The 21,263-nt window shown below is 46.9% G+C and overlaps 1 protein-coding gene across 1 annotated transcript; it reads left to right on the top strand.

Annotated features, from left to right (window-relative positions):
- Positions 1-1,779: 1,779 nt before the first annotated feature.
- On the top strand, positions 1,780-12,058 carry LOC119842108 (BPI fold-containing family B member 4-like). The gene is made up of 16 exons (XM_038370032.2): positions 1,780-1,909; positions 2,799-3,059; positions 3,165-3,258; positions 3,992-4,096; positions 4,751-4,894; positions 5,590-5,650; positions 6,862-6,922; positions 7,655-7,746; positions 8,221-8,406; positions 8,703-8,756; positions 9,351-9,521; positions 9,769-9,836; positions 10,015-10,057; positions 10,967-11,030; positions 11,518-11,594; positions 12,035-12,058. The coding sequence occupies exons 1-16, from the start codon at positions 1,780-1,782 to the stop codon at positions 12,056-12,058; spliced, it is 1,635 nt and encodes a 544-aa protein (XP_038225960.1).
- Positions 12,059-21,263: the final 9,205 nt, after the last annotated feature.

The raw sequence follows: 21,263 nt of genomic DNA, 5'->3' as shown, positions 1-21,263 counted from the left end.
ATACCTGTTGCTTAATAACTTTGCCAGATTTCCAAACAGTTATTTATATTGGAATCTGTCAAAACCACAAACATCTTTTTGACACTCAAGCCATTATCCCACCTTTTGCCATTTAGGCTGCTTTCCTCTTCGCCACAGCAGAGCTCTGCTATATAAGACCTGCCTGTTCTAGATGTTCAAACGCGGAGCACAGTGAGAACAAGTCGGCTATGGACAGCTACTGAACCGCGCTGCCTGATCACGAGCTAAGCAAAGCAAGAATAACAACGCCTTTAAAACTCAGGATAAAGTCAGGTAAAGAAAGGAATGAGGCCGCTATAGGGCGCTCTTAGTCTTTGGAGAGCACAGCTGTAATGATTTCACTGCAGTGGTGAGCTGGAGCCGGTTCGCGCGGACTGGTGGTTACATTTGGAAGCCGTTTTAGAGCCGGTGGTTAACCCGCTTCCCTGCAGGGGCGCTGGGGCTTTGCTGGGCTCCGGCCGGGAAGTGGTGAAATTCCTCCTCCGGCCGCCGGGGGCGCTGCGCTGCGGGAGCCACATGGGCTGCCGCCGGGCCCTGGGCACGAGCCCTGGTGCTGCTGCGGCTCCCCGGGCCCCGGGGCTCCCGCTGCTGCCTGGTGGGTCCCCGGCTGCTCTGCTGGGTCTGGGCTGCTCCGAGCCGCTCTCCCTGTGAGCACCCAGCACCCTGCCCACAGCCAGCCCCTGCCTCCAGCCAGCCCCTGCACCCCCTGCCCTGCCTCCAGCCACCCCTCCACTCCCCTGCCTGCAGCCAGCCCCCGCCTCCAGCCACCCCCTGCCCTGCCTCCAGCCACCCCTGCATCCCCTGCCCTGCCTGCAGCCAGCCCCGCACCCCCTGCCTCCAGCTAGCCCTGCCCCACGCTCCTGTCTGCAGCTGGCCCCACGTCCACTGGTATCCTGCAGTTCCCAGGGCAGTAACCCTGCACACCTGCTTCAATGAGGGGGGCAGGGAGCAGCTGGGATCCACACATGTGCACACCCTAGGGTGACCAGACAGCAAGTGTGAAAAATCAGGAGAGGGGGTTGGGGGTAATAGGAGCCTATACAAGAAAAAGACCCCAAAATCGGGACTGTCCCTATAAAATCGGGACATCTGGTCACCCTAGCACACCCCCAGGGTGTGTCGGGGACCCACGCATGTGAAACGGAGCTCATTTCTAGTTCAGGCCCATCTTTTTAAAAAAGAACTTTAGGCAGGGTTAACATACATCTGTATTTTCCCGGACAGGTCAGGCTTTTTGGTTCTTAAATCACTGTCCGGGAGGAATTTTTAAATTTAAAAAATACGGACGTACGGTAACCCTGTTGGTACCAAAAATACGTGCTGGGGCACATTCCCTTAAATCAGAACTTTTTATAGGGAACTGGTTGTTAAGATTTTGGCAGCTCATCACTGTTTCACTGTACTCATGGTCCCTACAATACTGCTGTGAAGAACTTTTGCTATTTATATTTAAATTTCTTTTGTAATCCTGGTGCAAGTATGCCATATTTTGGTAAAAAACAAACATCAGACAATTAGGGTTAATGTAATCTTCCCATTGACTTTAGTGGTATTTCGATCAGACCCAATGGGGAGCAGAATTCAGCCCCTTACTCCTTTCTCTCTCTTTTCCAGCTCATGTGTATGTATTACTCCACATTCCTGTCCTGAATTTCCCTGGGACTCTTGTTCTCTTCATGGTGCAGCTTTGTTTCTTCCCCTTTTACTATGTAGCATATTGCTAACCAGAAATGTTCTCACCAGAGCGCAGACGGCAAGATGCTAAAGGGCTGGGGCATTGCCATCTTCTGTGGTCTGCTGACACCTGCTTTAAATCAGCCTACACCAGCTCTCAGCCAGCCTGCGCCAGATGCTGTCCTCAGGGTTGGTAACAGCGTGATACGTGATAGTAAGTCAATAGAACATCACCTTTGGGGTACAGATGGAAATATGAATAAATAGCAGTCATTGGAGGTGCTGAAGCTATTGTGCAAACAAAAAGCAGTAAGGCCTGTTAGAGCAGGAAAATGTCTGGCAAGGGAAAAACCACCACGCTTGTTTGGCAGCCAATACATACGAAAACCAGACATGAGTGAAGTAGGCAGATATGTCCAAAAGCCTGGTTACATGTAGCCTGGCTCACATGGTCTTATGGGGAGGATAGTACCCAGCTGACCCACCCCAGCCATGGAGAGCAATACGCAGATGGGCATGCTGACATCGGCACAGTCAAGGGCTGCCCATGCGAGACCCGGCTGCCTCAGTCACTCGCCTCTCCCCAAGAGTTATCCAGTGGCAGCAATAGCTACCTGCTAAGCCTTTTCCTGTAGCTGCTTTGAGGCTGGTCCCTACCAGGTGTAGGCACACGGTAATGCTATGGTTACTGACCCACACAGTGAGGCCACGCAGTTGGGACACGTGCCAGGTGCATGATTATTGTTATTGTGCAAGAAATTATATTCTGCTTATCCAGGCAGTAGGCCAATTCACCTCCTCTGTCTTTCTCAGAGAGGTCTTTCTGCTGCTGACCATCCCCGTAGTGTCGAAATGGTCCAGACTTCCCTTTGCTGACATGATGATGACAGCCTATAATGTGTTGTCAAAGCAATGGTTATAACCATGCTTACGGAGAATATTCAGAAGTCAGAACTAAAATTCATTAGTTGGCTTCATCCAGGGTTTGAGCTCAGGGGGATGTAGGTGGCCTGACATCTCCCTTGTTAAAATAAAGTAGCCAGAGGGTACAAAAGAAGCCAGATTCCCATTTGTCGAATACTTACCTTGTGCAATATTTCCAGCTGTCACAGGCTCGCTGATACAAGGCAATGCCCTGCAAGGCGCAGTCAGAGACGTGCCACTCGGCAGTGGAGGTCCGGATGCAGGTGGAGGCCTGCTAGGAGGTCTCCTTGGTGGTGGTGGTGGCCTACTTGGGGGCTTACTTGGTGGAGGTGGCAGTGGAGGAGGGCTACTTAGCGGGATTACTGGTGGTTTGCTTGGTGGAGGGGGTGGTGGTGGTGGGCTGCTTGGTGGGATTACAGGTGGCTTGCTTGGCGGAGGTGGTGGCGGAGGTCTCCTTGGCGGTGGTGGCAATGCTTATGGCGGAGGCCTACCTGTGGCTGGTGGATATGTTCCTGGAGGGAGTCTCCCCAATGGTGCTGCTGGAGGATTGCTAGGAAAAGGAGGTCTGCTGGGTGATGGAGGTCTACTTGGTATCCTCGGGGAAGGAGGTTTGCTCAGCACCATCCAGGGGCTCACAGGGTAAGGAACGCACTGCAGAGATCTCTGCACAGACATGGCAATGAGCCCGCTGCACAGTCACGGGCAGTCACGTAATACGGCTCAGGAGCAGTAGGTAAACTCTCAGAGGTTCAGAGTTGAAACCTCTCTGGCTTAGAAATTGGGCTGGAAATCCCACAAGATTTCCACTGCTTCTGGAAGGGTCAAAAATACAACAGTAACATTACATGTCCAATATTGTATATTGAAGAGCATCTTAGTACTTCTGTGACCCCTACCAGCCGAAGGCAGGAAGCAAATAGGCATGCACAAATGCAAGAGCTACATTGAACTATTGGGTATAATTTTTCTATCCAATTATCACCTGGTTTGCAAGGTTCCCATGGTCATTTGAGAGACGTGTATGCTGGGAGCCAGTTTTTGAGAGATTTGGTTCCTTAAGGCTCTGTCTCCATTGTCACTTACATTATTTCAGTAGAGGCATTTTAAATTATTCTGATTACATGATTTTGCTATGCACAGAGGGCATCATTTAAAATCTTGTTTAACCACTTGAGGTCCTTGTTTTAGAGAAAGTGCTAATGTAACCGAGAGCAATGTATCTTTAAACAATTTGGAAAGAGTTATGCCTTAGTTCAAATGATCTTTAAAGGATGTCAGAAGACACCATTTGTATGCTACATTTCTAAGTAGTTTCTTGAGATTCAGCCCCCCAGTCAGTCACTTGCTCACGATCACTCTTTGCATCCCTCAGGTTGAGAATTGTGGAACTAACACTCCCCAAAGTATCTGTGAGGCTCCTACCAGGGATTGGAGTCCGCTTGGACTTGTATACTAGAGTAGCAATCAATGGTAAGAGGTGAGTAGGATACTGTTTTGGAAGTGTCTCATTCACTCCGGACAGCTAGTAAAATCATCACCCACGTTTGGCATTCTCTAGCCCCTGACCCAGGGGTGGGGGAATCATTCCTGGTGGAAGTGTCAGTTTTGAGGGCAGTCAAACACAAGCCACTGAATGACACAAGGGGCACAGACTCTAACTCCTGTGAAGTGAAGCAGAAGCCGAGGGACGTGGGATGGGCGTTGATGCAGCAGGCAGGAGGAACCCTCAGACTCAGCCAGAGTTTGGCCTCAGAGTATGGGAGCCCCATACTCTGCCATGGCAACTTCATCACAATGTTAAGGACTGTGGGGGTGCACTCCCCGCTACCCTGGCCCGCTATCCTGGGGAGGAGGTGGGCCCATGGTGCTAGCCTCACTCCCCATTTTAGTTAGCGAGCGCCTGTCTTTCCCATCGTATCCACGCGTTAACAGGTTTCAGTGTCTGTGCTCTGCAGTGGGACTGCATCCATCCCTGTGCGAGGGTGAAAGGATGGAGGCTTCTGCGCAGCCCCCTCAGCTGGACACAACCAAACCCTGTATCAGGAGGCAGCCGCTAGTGGGGGACAGAGTCCATCAGTCTCCACTTGGAGGAGACCCTTTGTCATGACACTGCTCTCGTTGCCCTGCGCAGCCTCCTAGGTTTGCTTGACATTGCCGTGGAAGTGAACATCACCTCAAAAGCCAGACTGACCATGGATGGCACAGGCTACCCCAAGCTGGTGATTGAGAGCTGCGATACCCTTCTCGGTGGTATTCAAATCAGACTCCTTAGAGGGTAGGTGTGAAAGGGATTTTAAACTGACCATAGTGCTGATGCTATTATGAACATGCACTGATGACCTTCAGGGCCATATCTTCTAAACTGCAAATGCAGCTGCATGTATTAAAATGTGTTTATGTTTTTGTGTCTAATTTGCATGTGTGATAGTGGCCATTGTGGTAATCAAAACCAATATTATTTGGGGGTTACTCAATATGCATTTACAGTACAGTGGTTGTTACTGAAAAGTCGGCACTTACCAGAGTTATTGCAGGGTGGTGTGTGAGATGCTCCAATTATTCCATAAGAAAATACGTCTATATTTCCTATTCTGCTCTTGGATTCTTTTACCAATGTGTATGTTCTGAGATTCACAACATTTCACATACACAGCACAGTCCCCTCCTGGGACAAGGTAGTTTCTTCTAAAGACGTGAATACTTTAAAAAGGTTAAACCATAGTCCATACAGCTCAGTGGCACACCTCTCATTCACTTCCATGGGATGAGAATTTGGTTCATCACAGCGTTCAAAATCAAAACTTCCACGAAGCACTTAACTGCTTTATGCTGCTGTCTTATTGGCAGAGCTGTTACTTCCAGAGGCCCACACCGGTACTCAGCAGGTACTTCTAATCCATAGTTCTGTTGTTCAACAAGGTATTTTATTCCTCAGCCACAATTTTCATCCTCTCGTTTTATTTTTCTTAGCCTGCTCCCAATTGTGGATAATTTATTGGCGCGGGTCCTTAACAGACTGCTTCCCGAATTGGTAAGTCCAAAAAGAGAGTATGTGAGTGCTTCACGTAACTACAGCCATGCTCCAAAATGCCTTTTGAATGCTTTAAACAAGCAAATATTTTAATCTTTCTCAAAAAAATTATCCTCTGTGACAATCTGTGAGAAAAGCAAAGAGTATCCCTTTCCCAAACAGCTCGATTTGCTCCTTGATTCTCCTTCTGACTCCCTAATATTCACAAGGAAAGGAGAAGAGACTAAATCCCCAGTAGAGAGAGGTTCAGATCCAGACCCAGATTCAGATTTCATATGCCCTAGAGGTTAGATCCAGGGTTTTGGTTCAGCCCATTATAAAGGCAGAAGCCATTACTAAAGTTTCAATCCTGATCTAGGTTTGTATTCAAAAACCACCCTTCCTTCAAAGTTCAGGGTCTTTGGGGCCAGAGTTTTGGTTTGGGTCCAGCTCCAATTCTACACTAATGATGTATCAGAGAATCTACAAGGTCTGTTGAAAATATCCCTTCTTTGGAAAACTCTGAGCTTAGAGTGAGCCTGAAACACAAAGGGGCAAATTTTCTTAGGAAGCAATGAGTGAGTCTGTGAAAACGCTCACCACAGCCCCAGTCCTGCCCGAGTCAGTGACAGTTGTTCCATTGACTTCAGTGAAGCAGGATTAAGCCCACCATGCCTGGTGCCTACAAAGTCCCAGAAGACTGTTAAGGGGATGTCTAGCTGCCTGTCTGCGCTTGCAGTGCCGGTTTGGGATGTCTGGCGATGCAGGATGGGCCACGCTCACATTCAGCGGGTGGATCAATTGTGCCTCCCTTTGAAATTCTGGGCCAGAGTACCTGAGCCAATTTTACTCAAGCTGTTCATAACTCTTAATAATCTTCCTGGCTAGTTTAATATCTGGGGGTGTGACTCCCTGTCCCCTTCTTCTGAAACTCCAGGGCTTGGGATTCGAGGTTCCAGCTTTGGCCCATCTGTAATTAACATGAATGGTGGCTTTCCTTGTACGGGGAAGGGAGTGTAGCAAGCTCTAGGGGCCAGATCCTCAGCTGATGCAAATCAGGCGAGCTCATTCACGCAGATTTACACCAGCTAAGGGTCTGGCCGCAGGCACTGCACTAAAGGGTTTTGATTTGTCCATGACACGTTCCTATGCTGTTAGTTGCGTTTGCCAGTCTGACTTTGAGCGTGAGCCTGGTTCCTGGGAACACCTCACCGAAATGTTGACTCTTACAGCTGTGCCCAGTGGTCGATGTTGTCCTCGGCCTTGTCAATGATGAGCTGGGCCTTGTGAACTGTAAGTTTCTGGTGGTATCATTGCTTCTCTTTCCCCAAGTGCTGAGTCCATTCCCCGTGTTTCCCTTGGGGCAATTCGCACAATACACAGACCCGAGGAGACAATGAATCCTCAGGGCAAAAGGTGCTCATTAAATCCATACCCTGCTCTGCACCTTGACATGAGACCTTCAAGGACCTCCATTGCTCTGATCCTGCACATTATACATAGGGGGCAGGCCCATAGCAGAATGCCACCTCACATAGCGTAGTGCCTCCTGCATATACCCCCTTCTTGCCCCCCAAATCCCTCCCTTTCCCCAGCCTTTCTCCACTAGCCAGAGAACCTCTGCACTCACCAAAGTGGGGGCATGACTTACCCTAAGATAATATCTGGAATTGTATCTGGATGTCCCCTTTCTAGAAGGTCCCGGTTTTTGTTGACTTTTGAGGTGTGGATTTCTCTGGGTCTGGCTTCAGACTCTTCCAGTGCTGGGTGTGTGTTCAGAGCTGTTCTGGCTGGAGTTCTTCTCCACTTCCAGCAATGGAAAACACTGGTTGCCAGGAGCCCAGCCTCCATCCACAGTACTGCCTGGTACCAAGAACTATTCGGGGACTCTCCGCACAGTGTTTGAGTTGGCTGCTCAGAACACCTGGGAGTTCAGGGATGTTTATGGGAGATAGTGGTGCTACGAGGTAGGAGGTGCATCCAAACCCAAATGATGATCACTTGCTTCTTTCTATTTCAATGCAGCCCTGGTGCCCCTGGGTGTACTGGGAAGCATCCAGTACACTGTATCAAGCCTTCCGCTAGTAACTGGTCAGTTTCTGGAAGTAGATTTAAATGTAAGTCCTGTTCTTGTCATTTGTACCCAAGGGCTGTGATGTTTCATGTTGTTGCAGTGACTGATCCTCCTGCAGTTTGGGATGGTGTTTCCTAGGGGACCCCAACTGTTCCTGAGCAGTGAATTCACTGGAAGCTGTTCACTGTGTGAAAGGTTCCCGTTGACAATGGTTTTAAGTTGTGCTCTCTGTGCTCTGATCCTCTTCCTATTGAAGCCATTGAGAAAATTCCCATTGACTTTAATGGCTCAGGATCAGACCCTATATCACACCAGCTGTTAACATTCTTCTGTTTTTAATTAATAAAATTCTGGAGAGAGGACAGAACAGCTGCCTAATATATTCTGCTCCAGAGTTAGTTAAATGTGAAATTATTTCATGTCAATTCCTAACCAAATGAACCTAAAGTTAGCATCAAACAAAAATACCATGTGCAACATTTCTGAAAGTTTATAACTCTTTCTCCTGGGCTTTCAGACTGTAGTTGGCCGGATAGCAGGAGGCCTCATTGACTACCCACTGGGCAAACCAGAAGCTGTCCCCATGCCACCGATGGCAGACACCGCCTCCTCTCAGCTTGGACTCTCTGTAAACTTCCTTGGCTCTGTAATATCTCTCCTGCAGAAGCAAGAGGCTCTGAACATAGACATTTCTGATGGAATGGTGAGTATCAAACCAGCCACGTAGGGAGCGCACTAACCTTTGTTAGCTGTTGAGTTAAGAAGAGATGATAGCCTAATGTGGGATGACAGTGGGTATATAAAATCAGACCCAAGTTGTAAGGTTTTAGCAGCAAATTATCGATCACCAGGAATGCTACTTACTCAGGCAGAGAAATGAAAAATGCAGGTTGTCTGGTTAACACTCCAGATGTGGTGTTAATGCAGCAAGGAAAGGGGTAGACACTGGTCACAGGGTGGATATGGTTCACTGAATTATTTCTTTTTTATTTGTCACAGTTTCCTGAGCTTCCTCCACTAACAACATTGACCCTTGGAGCCCTGGTTCCCGCGGTTAGTGAGCTCTATTGTTATATTTTACAACAAATAGTCCGATGATGGGGGCCATAAATGCACTTGGGGGGGGTATAGAGAGATCCACTTCCTTTTCCGGCTTATTAAGGGCCTGATACAAAGCCCACTGGAGTTAATGGCAGAAATCCCATTGACTTCAGTGGCCTCTAAATCAGACTCTAAAGTCTAAACACAGTGAGCTAGAGCTGGACTCATGAGATGGCCTCTTTGCAATGTTCTGGTGGCGCAATGGAGCTGCCCCATCTGTCTTAACACGATAGTTACAGGCTGTGATCTGCAGGTCAGGAGATGATGCCCTAAATTCAGCCATGGACTTCAATGGTTGATGCATTCACTATGCCTGATTCATCTCAGCATTACTCTGGGTTTAATCCATTTAAATCAATGGAGTTACACCTGGAGTAAAGCAATAATGAATCTGGCCACCTTATTCACAGTTAACTGTATATATTGAAATTAATCTAGCTGCATTGCATGGAATTCCTGCTTACTCTGGTTTCATAATACAGCTCGGCCTACATGTTACAGTCCTGCTCACTGTAACTCCATACCTATGCTCTTGAATTTCCACAGGTTTACCAGAAGTTCCCCGAGCCACAGCCACTGGTGCTGAAAGTTACAGTCCCTGAAACTCCCAGGGTGACCTTGAAAAAAAATCAAGGCTTAATACAACTCACTGCTACCATGGAAGTATTGGTTTCCCAGCCCAATGGTGCCCAACAGTCCCTCTGTGTTCTAAATATTGTACGTATTGAAAACTCGCCACAGCACAAATACTGAAACTCCCTCTGCAGTCACACAAGTTCTGTCAATGGACTGTTGCTTCAGGGTCAAATCCGCTGCTCTCATTCCTCTGCAATGGGATGCACAAATTGAGGGCACGCACATCTCTGCTCTAAGCTTGAGATGAGTGGCTGCTTTCAACCACCCTGAGCGAAGGCAGGAAAAAGCCAGCTTCTGAGACTGACTGACTTTTGTTTTCTAATTGCAGGATGCTGCTTTGTTGGCCCAGTTTTCTGTGGAAAACAACAAACTGAAGATCAATGTCAGTCTTGACAAGTATGAAGTCTTTTTTATCATGTCTTAGCCTTAGTTTATTGTTCAAGAATGACATGGGGTGGGAGGGGGAGGAAAGAGGATCCTGTGTGTTAATTCACACAGCACCTTCTTATAGCTGTGCACATTTGGAAGTTGCTGGTAAAATTAAATTCACTTGACTCTTTTCCTTTCTCTGCAGGACTCATCTCTCCTTGGCTTCCTCCTCCATTGGCAAATTTGATGTAAGAGCATACGTTGCTTCAGCACTGTGTGCAATTCACTGAAGGAAGCCAAGTGCTAACCAATATTGGCTCTAGCAATACAAGGGTTGATTAGAATGTAAAATCAGTGTCAGTTTTATACCATATATTCTATTGCCTCTGGAGATGGATTTATTTCATGGGATGATCCCTGGGCAATCTTCATGCAAATACTGTAAATTACCGTTTGTAAGGCGTGGGTAAGATAAATGTGTTATTAATTTTGGGACATATTGGGACAGTGGTGAGTGGGGCAGTAATTACCTTTATTTAATTCATTCACTGCTATTTCTGAAGACTTTTGGTCACTAAAAGTGCTTACATTAATTCCACAATGAAAAGTGTTCTGTATTAACAGTGTTTGCTCTGTGGGCTTAAGTTCTTCACCTAGTTTTCCATCTCTCTTTCATTCTTTAGAGAAGTGGGGTGTTTTGAGCTCCATAAGTTGTGCTAAAAACATCTCATTAGCTTCCCCAGCATTGGGGGAGACACATCACACTCTAATAGAGAGGACAGAAGAAAAATTCAGGAGCAATCACAGGATTTTCATTTCTTAACTTAACTGAAGATAAAGTTTGTTTGGCTTCCAGAGAAGGTTAATTGCAAAGAATCACTTAGCGCTAACTGCCAATTGATCTAAGGAATGGCATTAATTTCGGACTAAATAATGACTCCAGAATCCATGAAAAGTTGCGGCACTCTGATTCTGAATCTGCAGCACAAATAAGGGATTGAGCTACAGTACATTGACTCTGGAGTAGGCATTGGGCCAGACTCTGTTGTAGTTAAATTTAGAAGAGACGCATTGACGCCATGTAACTGAAATCTGAATCCTGGTCCATTGTTTAGTGAATAACCATCTCCATTAAATCACTTCTGTCCCTGATGCAGGTCTCGCTTTGGGAGTTGCTGGTTGGCAAGATTTTTGACATTGCCTTTCTGCCAGCAGTGAACAGTAAGGACGGCTTTATTTTTCATTCAGTTGCTCATTTGTACCAGACTGTACACAACATAATGGTTTTTATATTTTCAATTTATGTTAGCTGCACACAGTAGAACCTACTGGAGCTAATTTGTGCTAAAGATGGTGAGACCCATGGCAGATGATTGAATTTTGTCAGTGAAGGAATAAACACAATAATAAAACAAAGCAAACATACTGCATTGCAGAATTGACTTTGTGCATCTATTTGGATGACTGCTATTTCATAGTATGCTAGAAAAAGTAGTGTAGTATATTTTGAAAAAGCAATGAAGTCTTGGTGACGTGACTCACAACAGAACTCCACTTGCAGTGATCTGAATGAATGGAGAGTTAATTAAAAAAAATATAGTGAGGGTAATTGCAACTGAGTGAGCTGAGAACAGATAGAGAAATTAAACAATGACTCCAATTTCTGTTAGCCTGGAAAGCTAGGACTGATTTCTGTTCTTATCTGCAGGTGTGTTAGGAGGAGGCATTCCTCTCCCCAGACTGATGAACATCGACTTTAGTAATGCTGATATTGATATCATTGAAGTAAGTGTTTTGACAAGGCAGTATTTTCCTGTACCATCTCATTAGTCCTGCTTTCCCCCAGATTCTCAGAATAGTTCACTACAAGAAAGACTGTGTTTGTTATTTGAAAAGAAAATGTTTCAATATGGCCCAACTTTGGAGCAGGGACAATGCAATTTTTCAAAAGTAACATCTCGCTTAACTGGCTGGATTCTCCGCTCAACATGAGCAGGACACTGAGTTCTTACAGGGACCCACATAACTGGCCTTAATGGGATCCATGTTGTCAGGTCTTCCCAGTCAGTCTTGCTGCAACGCCCTGAAAGTTCATTACAGTGGATTCCACTGACAGGAATATCAGGCAAAGGAATAGACCTGGGTATTAAAAAAAAAAAAACAACAAATGTTTGTTTGTTTGTGTAAGGAATTGAGCTAAACACTTTTGATTATTTGTTTGTTAGGATCTTCTTGTGTTATCAGCATGAATCAGTGAAGCCAGATTGAGAGTCCCCTATGTTTTTCCTCCCCCACCTGAAAAACAGACTGGCTCTGGCTTGACTGCAGAGGCCTGAACAATGTTTCTCTTCATACCTGGAATATTGAAACAAGACCTTGGCCCTTTCCAAAAGCCAAGTACCGCCAGTTGCCACTTTGATTAAAGCCTAGACTTAGTGGAATCAGCATGTACCTGGTTTGTTTCAGATAATTAACATGTGGAATATTCTTTACTGTGGCTTGATAGTTTTAGGGGAGTTTGGAAAATGCTTATATATTTTGTAATTGTTGTGTGACTGTTTTAATAAAAGATTCAGATTTCTCTGCAAGCAGAGCAATGCTTTTCAAGTCTCTAGAGCTGCTAAAGTATTCTTCTCTTTTATAACCTCTGTACCACGAAGGATTTGATTACATATACTCTGATGGCAATTAGCAAAGTGATCAAAATGCTACATAACAGCGCTTTAGAATATGTTCTGAGAAATCCAATGTTTTGCCAAACACTGGGAATGTCTATCAAATAACTGGAACAAGGCAAAACAGTGGAATGATCTGCCGAGTGCTGCAGTTCATTGCACCTGCCCTTTTCAAGAGCCTTGTTCAAAGCTTTGGGCCCCAAGGCATTTTAACTGATCCAAAAATCTACAGCAGGAGGAATTACCCCTGCAAGGGGCCTGTATTAGTGTCATCATTAGTTTGGTAACTTACTTTGGAACAAGAGAGAACACAAGAGCAATGCCCCCTCCTAGTCACACACGGAACGACAGAAACTCACCAAAATCATTATTGTTCACTTAATGTAAAATCCACTCTTCAAAACTTTGTGAGGTACCCAAAGTTCTGCCAGGTTTTAGGCATGTGCTTGCCACAGAGAGGCAAGGTTACAGCTGACTTGTTTCTGGAAGGACTTGCCAAGCCAGTGATTTGATGCTTGTTACTGCATGCATTACTTCACTTATTTATGCAATAAATCTTCCTTCAGGTAGGCTGCCTAATTCCAGCTACTAATCTTTTGCTAATTCCCCTAATGTTTTAAAATCACTAATTTGGCACTAATAGTGAAGAAGGAGGTTCTGGGAAGTTGTGGTTTTTGTGTTCCAGGAGTAGAAAAGAGGCCAGAAAGCAGGGAGACCCAGAGGGGAGGAGTTCAAAGAAAACCTTGGCAGATTTCAAATGACTTTAAAATCCTCTCGCGATGGCTGCAGATGTGCCCACAAGTCCCCACAGAGATGGGCCCATTGGACCTGTCTGCCAGTAAATTGGAGAGGGATCCCTGAAGGGAGTTCCTGACCTAGGTGATGCACCCCTCCCCCACTGCTGGTTTTCACATCTTTCTTGTCCTCCAGATGTCGATGAAACTGCAATGGCGCCAGGCTGGATCCCAATAGTGCCCTGCTTCATGTCCTGCCAGCTCTCCCTTCTGCCCCCCATCATCCCACCTGGCCAGCTGACTTGGAGCTGAGTGCCTGGGAGCCCTGACTCCTAAGCTCCTGGGCTTCAGCAGGTCCCATGGCGGGGTGCTACAGGGCAGCACTCCCAGGGTTTCCTGACTTGTGTCTCTCAGGTGGGATGATGGGCAGCTGAGAGTGCTGGCTCCCAGCCCTTGATATAACGGTACCAGGCTGGAACTGTGTCTGAAAACATTTCCAAGGAAGGTTACAAGCCCCCTGGCACATGGGGCGCACCCGGAGCTGTTTCTCTGGGAGGAGCAGAGAGTGACATGTTTTACAAAGCTGTAACCTCCCTGAATGTCAGAGTGCAGGACGTCTGGTAGCTACACTCTAGGCCTGATATGGAAGCCTAGAGCAGCCAACTCCTTTGCATGACTGTGTCTGTACGGGACCTCCCAAAAAGGGGGATGCGTTTAGTCCATCACCTGTATGTAACAAAAGCAGGTAGCATCCAATATTGCTAGAGATTCCCCTGTGGGATTCGGCCTTTTTACTTGCTAAATGCTAATACCAAAAACCAGCTGCTGGTGCGTGTCGGGGGCGGGATTCTAGAGCACTTCCTCCCAAGCCTCAGCCAAAGGAAGTCAAAGCTAAATGTGCAGCGATTAATGACTATAAACTCTAAGGGGAAAGTGCCACGTTTGCTGATACAGTGTAAATCCCAATAAAGCCTGGGCAGGTCAGCCGGGCTGAGAATGGGCTAAGGAGCCTTTGACTTTGAGAAAGTCAAAGGGTTTGACCCAGATCCGTTGTTAAGTGAAGCTGGTGTCGGGCACTTTATTGCATGTGCAAGGAGCTGGTGGGTCTCAGTGCAGTGTCTAGTGGACAGATCTCATTAGCCCAAAGCAGCATGGGCCAGCATGCTCCGTTTGCTCTGCCACTGAGCACTGGAGAGCCTGTGGGTCGAAGGGTTCCGACTCTTGCACTATCCATGCAGCACCTGGCCCAGCGGGCCACGTAATTAATGAACAAACAATGCTAATGCTAATGACAAGCTATGAAAAAATCTTTGGTCCCTCAGGAACATTAGGGCATCTGATCAGTTCCAGGTATGTGGGTCATTTCCACCCTGACTCTAGTTAGTTGTCATGGCCTCCCTGAGTGTTGATTTCTGCTAATGGCACATCATCCATTCCATGCATGTGTAAAACAATAGTGACACCTGCTAGCCAGCCAGCAGCATTGCGAGTGGAGCTAAAAGCTATTTGATTCCCAATAGCTGCTGTGTAGTTGGGTCTATTTGTGCAAAGAAGCTTATGTATTGACAACTGCACTGTGCTTTATTTATACAGCTGGGATTCTTCATAGGTCAGCAAGAAATGCCACACGAGGAGTGGGCATGTTAGAGACCTGCTCAAAGTAAATGCAAAACCAGGGGAGTGCAGACTCAGATGTTTTGGTCATGCAACATAGGTGCTGGAACTAGGGGTGCTGGGGGGCTGCTGCACCCCCGGCTTGATGTGGTTCCGTCACATGCAGGGTTTACAGTTTGGTTCAATGGCTCTCAGCCCCCCCATTGTACACATTGTTCCAGCAGCCCTGCATGGCAACAATGTGGGTAAGTGAGTCTAGAAGATCTAGACTGAAGGAAGAAGACAGAGATGTCCACCCAAGAAGATGTGGTGGGATGTCATAAAAGAAAATCTGTTAGCCTGTGGTTGATAGAGGATATGACATTGAAAAGAGCACCATGGAGGGATAGGATTCATTGAGCGGGATGCTATTTGGTGGGATTAATGTGAAGAAGAAGAAGAGATGTTCAATATCTGAGAATCAAGGGCTTAGCCTCTTTGGGTGCTGAAGGTGTTTAGTTTCTATAAGCAGGTGTGCAGGCTACTTTAATTGGCACAGTTTGGACTTGCTTGTTCAAGATCTACAGCAGGAGGCTGGTAGTTATTGGTTAACTGCACCTAGGTACGATTAGTGTTGTGGAGCCCTGGCACCCACTGCACACTTGCCCAAGTTCTGTACTTCTGGTTTGGGTTTTTCAGCGTTGCTCATCACCAGGCGATTCGAACTCCCGTTTGTAGCGCCGGTTGATATTTTGGTCAAAGAAAAGTAGTGTTTGTTTCTTTGTTGTCAAAATCAATTTATTTTTACACTGTATTTTTGGGGAGAACCTTCAGGCCATCACGGAGGATCCAAACCCCTCAATGTTTTGTCGGAATTTAGTTTTTGTTTTCATCAAAAATGTCTATGGAAAAAAACAAATAGTTTCTCAGCAAGTTCTGCTAATCTGCCCGCCTGGGGCATTGTACGGTTTCTGTATTTAATAATCTGGGCTCCCTATTTGCTATTTCATTCAAATGGAAACTGCTGTGTCTGCCTTCGTGGTCTGCCTATGGTGCCAGCCAGGACTGCTGTGGTCAGTGTTACTGCACCCGGAAAGGCATGCTGATATTAGCTCTGAGCACTAGTATCCCAGGGTGCCATACCAAGCCACGGACCTCTGCCGTTAGCCTCCCTGCAAGTCTCCCCCCACCTCCATCTCCTGAAAGAGGGGCAGCCATCCCCTGTCTTCCCATACACACTCCTGCTGCTTGACAGCAGTCCAGCGTCTTCCACCAGCGCTGAATCCGCACCATGTTTTCAAAGCTGAGGTGTTTGGCCAATTAGCCACAAATACACAAAGTAGCTAATGAGATATTTTGCATCAAATTTCATATATGGAGCTGTAGAAACCTTGCCAGCTATGCATTGAGACCAGTTTTTGTTGTGGTGTAGCTCTGTTAACGCAATGGCCTTGCTCCTGATCTACACCAATGAACAGAGGTGAGTTGGGCCTAATGATCTTCAGAGCAGCTTCCGTCCGCAGTGTTTAAAACAAGAGCATCTGGGCATGCTAAGGAGTAAATACGATTTTGGGGAGCCCTCTGGCTACTATGGAAAGTTGTAGTCTTAAGTCTCCATTGTTTGATAGCTCTGTCTGAGTAAAGGCTGTTCTGCTCAATGCTTCGTTAGTTGTTTATCCAAATACCACTTGACTGATGTTGTAGCAACCAGGCAGGGTACTAACAAACTTCAACAGGACTTTATTTTTAAAGTGGAAACTTTACCAAGCTGCTGCTGCACCCTCGGTAGCTCTCACTCAGCCTCCTCAACTTCCCCCCCTTCCTGTTTCCTGTCCTTTCAGATTCCCAACGGACAGTGCTCCCAGTTCTAATAATTACAAGCAGCATCTAAACACCACATTCCCTCCTCTTTTAAGAAACTCTCCCAATTAAAATAAACATTGTTGTTCTAACCACAGGAATAAATATGAAACAAGATACTATACTGTTGGCAGAATTATTACACTGAAAACATTGTAGATACTACATAACATAGTCTCCAGTCGAGACAGGTGGTCGTCTGGGTCTGACAGGCCGTCTCTCAAGCCCCGGTTCCAGTGCAATGTCTTGTTGTGTTGATGCTGCGGTGAAGTCATCAATGCAGTCTGGGTGGTGACATAATCTCCTCTTGGTGCATAGGCAGGTGCAAGATAAGAAGCATTCTATACCCGCCCATCAGAAAGTCGATAGGTGTAAGGTTCCTTCTTCACTATGATTTTAAGAGGAGCTGTGAATTTATGGTCCCCTTTGCGTAAAATTCCAGGTTTTCGTATTCTAACAAAGTATTTCCAAACACCATAATATCATCCAGATAGCATGAACTCCATGTTGATTCTTCAGAATTAATTACATCATTTTCTGGAAGGCACTTGGGGCAGATGCGAGACCGTATGGAACACATTTAAAACAAAATAGTCCCTCATGTAATAAATGCTGTGAGGTCTCTGCTATCTTCATGCAACACTACGGCACATGCTGGGTCAGCGTGAGCTGTTGGTGGCACAGGGCCGCCATGTGTCATTTTGGGTGCCTGCCCTGTCCCGCATTCCCCCATCACCACGGGAGCCTCACACGGCACAGGATGGCAGCAGGCAGTTGCCGTTGTTCCTGCTGGCTCCGTCGGGCTGCGGGGGCATGTGCGGAGCAGGAGCCGGCTATCCCCGGCTACCCATCCAGGAAGCTGCAGCCAGCAGGAGGCACACCAGCAGTCGCTGGAGAAGGGTGCTACCAGGTGCCAGGCCCCGTGCTGTCCCCCGGCTCCCTCACCCCCACGCAGCCAGCAGCAGTAGGCTATCACCTCTCATAAATGCCCAGTATCTCCTGCAACAGCAGCTCCCAGCTCCTGCAGTACCTCCTACCCCCAGGTGTGCCAGTTACCCCTGCTTCCCAGAGCTCACCCACCCCTGAGGAGCCCCCTGCCCCCCCAGACTGTTCCATCCCTCCCCCCCCAGCACCCACCAATTCCTCAGTCTCCCCCACCCATCTGCTTCAGACACCCCAGAGCCCACCCTTCTCTCCCTAACTCACCTCTCCTCCTAGGTCACAGCAGCCAGGGGCCGTGCAGTGCCAGAGCCTGCCCCCACCACTGCTTGGGGCTGGGTTTGTGGGTCATAAGCAGAAGTTTATGAACTTCATGCAGGGCCAGGAGCAATGGAGCCATAAGTGTCTCTTATGTTGAGTTTATAGATCACACTCTGTGGGGTGACAGCAGCACCTCTGACTTTTATCTAAAAGGTAAATTGTTCCAGGTCTTTGGTAGACCCAACAGTCTATCCAGGCTCCAAGGGTGCACTCTAGCTCTGAATTGCTCTATGCAGCCCGTGGCTTGTTAGGAGCACCCTGCGAACGCCAGCACCTCGGGGCATTCTGCACGGTAGAGCTGGCAGCCACTGGAAGACTCTGCTCATAAGCCCATGAACGGACGGCACTTGGCTAGACACGGGCATTTATATCTGTTATATCAATTGATTCGCCCCGGGGTCAGAGATGGCAATCGGCGGCTTTGTGGATCCCTATGGGAGCTGGACCCCAGCGGGGAACCCAGCCACAGAAAGCAGGCAATTATTTTTATCCCTGTATCCTTCCCCCAGGGACAGCTGGGGTTCAATAGCCTATGACGGCTGGGCTCCCATGGAAATGAAAATGGCTCCCCCCTCCCCCCCGCAGCACTTTCTTTAGTCTTCCAGTCCTTAGCATCATGGGCGCCATGATGTATAATTGTATAATTAAATTAAATTAAATAAATTGTATAATTTTTGGTAGTGCCCAGAATGAGACCAGCAGAGCCGTCCGGTCCATAGGACGGACCTGGGCAACCGCCCCGGCCCTGTGCTTTGGAGCAGGGGCAGGAAGAGGCAGGGCAGGGGCTTGAGGGAAGGGGTGGAGTGAGGGCAGGGCTGCCATGGAGCTCAGGGGCCCACGCTGGTGCAGATGCTGTCATTTCACCTCCCAGGCTTTGGGAAAGGATTAGTCCTGCTTTCCTCACACCATGTATTTTCCTGCAGTTAGCCTGGGGATAGGAAGGCGGCTGCTTCATATCAGCAACAGAGAAGAAAGCTCTAGCCAGCCACTGGGGAATATCAAAGGATCCCAGGTAAGAGCCGTAAAGTCACTGTCTCCACAGGACTCTCGCTCCCACAACAACTGTGGCAAAGTGTAACCCAGCGTTAGAAGAGTGAGTGTCGAACACTGTTGTCCTTTCATGGCTGTGCCAGTGTTTAATCAGCTATGACAATTAAATATTAAAGCTGGTAGCGACAGTCTCGCTTGTCAAACTCACAACATTTATTTTCCTTGTTACATTTCTGCTGATGTCTAGCCAAGGAGAAATAACCAGGGTGATTTTTGAGGGCCTTTGTGCAGAGAAAACAAAATTCAGAATCACTTTGGATCAATCACACCCGATCCTCAGCAGTGGTAAATCCATTGAGGGGTGTAACACTGCGCAGCCGAGGAGCTGGCCCGCTGTGTGAAGATGCTGGGTATAAAGCAGTGTCGCTCCACTGTGGTCTATGGAACTACACTTATTTACAACAAATAAGGATCTGGCCTCATTTTTTAAAGTGATTAAAAATTTGCTGAAACTTTCTATAGTTAAGAACTTCATTGTGCATTCGTTCCAAGAACTAGTTTAAAAGATCAGCAAACCATCCCTGCAGCCCGTGTCAATGCTGTTCACATCTTCCAGTGAGACTCCCATGCATTTTACTTGACACAATTTGCAGTCAAAACTACGTGTGCCGCCTCCTTTCTCATCTGTGCAGTAATCACCGCTACAGGAACTGAGCTTCATTACATGCTGATCAAAGGGGAAACGGAAAAGGTATTCTAGGGAATTAAAATTTAATTTAATTGTGCCAGGAAGTGGCATAAAGGGATTTTTAAAGGTATCTTGAACTGATGAAGTTGTTCAGTGTGACCCAGATAATGTTATTTCTCAGTGCTGAAGCTCTACAATATACATATTGGACAGTGTCTTTCTTTAAAGAGACAATGTTCGGTCCAATCTGGACCGTGTCTTAGCTTTGTAAACGAATGGTTCCATAACACTTAAGACACCTCAGAATGTTTGCAGGCTTGCTTTGTAGTTCGTAGGCAAACAGATTTATTCACATCAATAGACAGTCCATGAGAGTGCGTGCCAGCCAAAATTGCAACATGGGGCCATAAGGTGAGGACATGATAGGGGACTTCTTTTGACTAGGAACAGATTAGCTGAAAAAAAACCAAATTGTCTGTTCTCGTTGTCTGAGTTGAGTGAAATGCAAATAATAAACAGCCTGAAGAGTGAAAAGCCAATTTGAGGCTGTTTGTAATATAGAGACGGGCATTATTTTAACGGGTGTAATGTTTTATCTGGCTGGGGCCCCTTTAACTATTCTTATTTCAGGACATTTCGAGCAGTGTGATATGATCTGACTTTCTGGCTTTTTTCCCACTTTCCTGCACTGTTTAAAATGCCACTTTCCTTCTCAGAGTCTCCCAACATTAGGGGCCTGCTGTTCCTCCCACTCGCACCAGGGTTTTGCTCCTGATTTACACCAAGGAATGGCTCCTGATGTACACCAAGATCAGGGAGTGGCGGAGCAGGCCTCTGAGCTCAGTGCTGTCAGGTTTGCACTCGTGCTGACTCTGGTCTCTCAGCAGGGTTCAGGAGGACTGAAGACGTCAAAGGTCTGGTGCTTTGTCCTGGTCTGTGGTTTGCTGATCCCAAGTCCTGAACCTCCTTGGACCAAAGTCAGCAAAGTCCAGATACAGTGAGTGAAGAGGTTTCCCTGTGTTTATATGATGTTTCAGGAGTACGCAGCAAGGACGCAAAGCCATCTGCTAGCTAGGCAAGTCTCTCTTTGTTTTGAAGGCTTAGAGTGTCTCTATGTTCTGCAGTTCTTCACAGATTCTGGCTCCATTTGAGAACCCAGCCAGATAAGAGTACCACAGATAAGTGCTCTGTAGAAGGGACATTCACCCAGAACTGATTCTCTCTTTCTCTACTGAACTCTAAATACTCAGGCCCCAGACCTGCTCCAACTGATGTCTGTGGTAAAATTCCCATTGACTCCAGTGACTGCAGAACCACATGGTGGTATATAAATATATAGTGCAATGCTAGGGTTTTCTTCCTGAGGTTCTCAGCTTGCCCTGGAGATTTTCCAGAGAGAAGATTTACTCCGTTTATAAAGTTATTTAAGTGAAAATTTTCAAAATACCAGTGTGTGAATTTGACCAGACTGGGCTGAAGGTAAAGTGATAGTGAAGAAAATCACCCAGATGGTCCTAGTGACGTGACCCGTGGCTAGAACTGGACACAGATTGTGTGACGATCTCTCTTGTAGCTGTTACAGATTTGCTGCACGTTGGTGAGTGTGGGGAAAATATGCTGCAGGCCATATTCCCAGGAGACAGGAAAGGTGATT

The sequence above is a fragment of the Dermochelys coriacea genome, chromosome 13, assembly GCF_009764565.3.
Source record: "Dermochelys coriacea isolate rDerCor1 chromosome 13, rDerCor1.pri.v4, whole genome shotgun sequence".
Classification (NCBI taxonomy): Eukaryota; Metazoa; Chordata; order Testudines; family Dermochelyidae; genus Dermochelys; species Dermochelys coriacea.
Note: the sequence above shows the minus strand (reverse complement) of the source record. Positions and strands in the feature narration are given on the sequence as shown.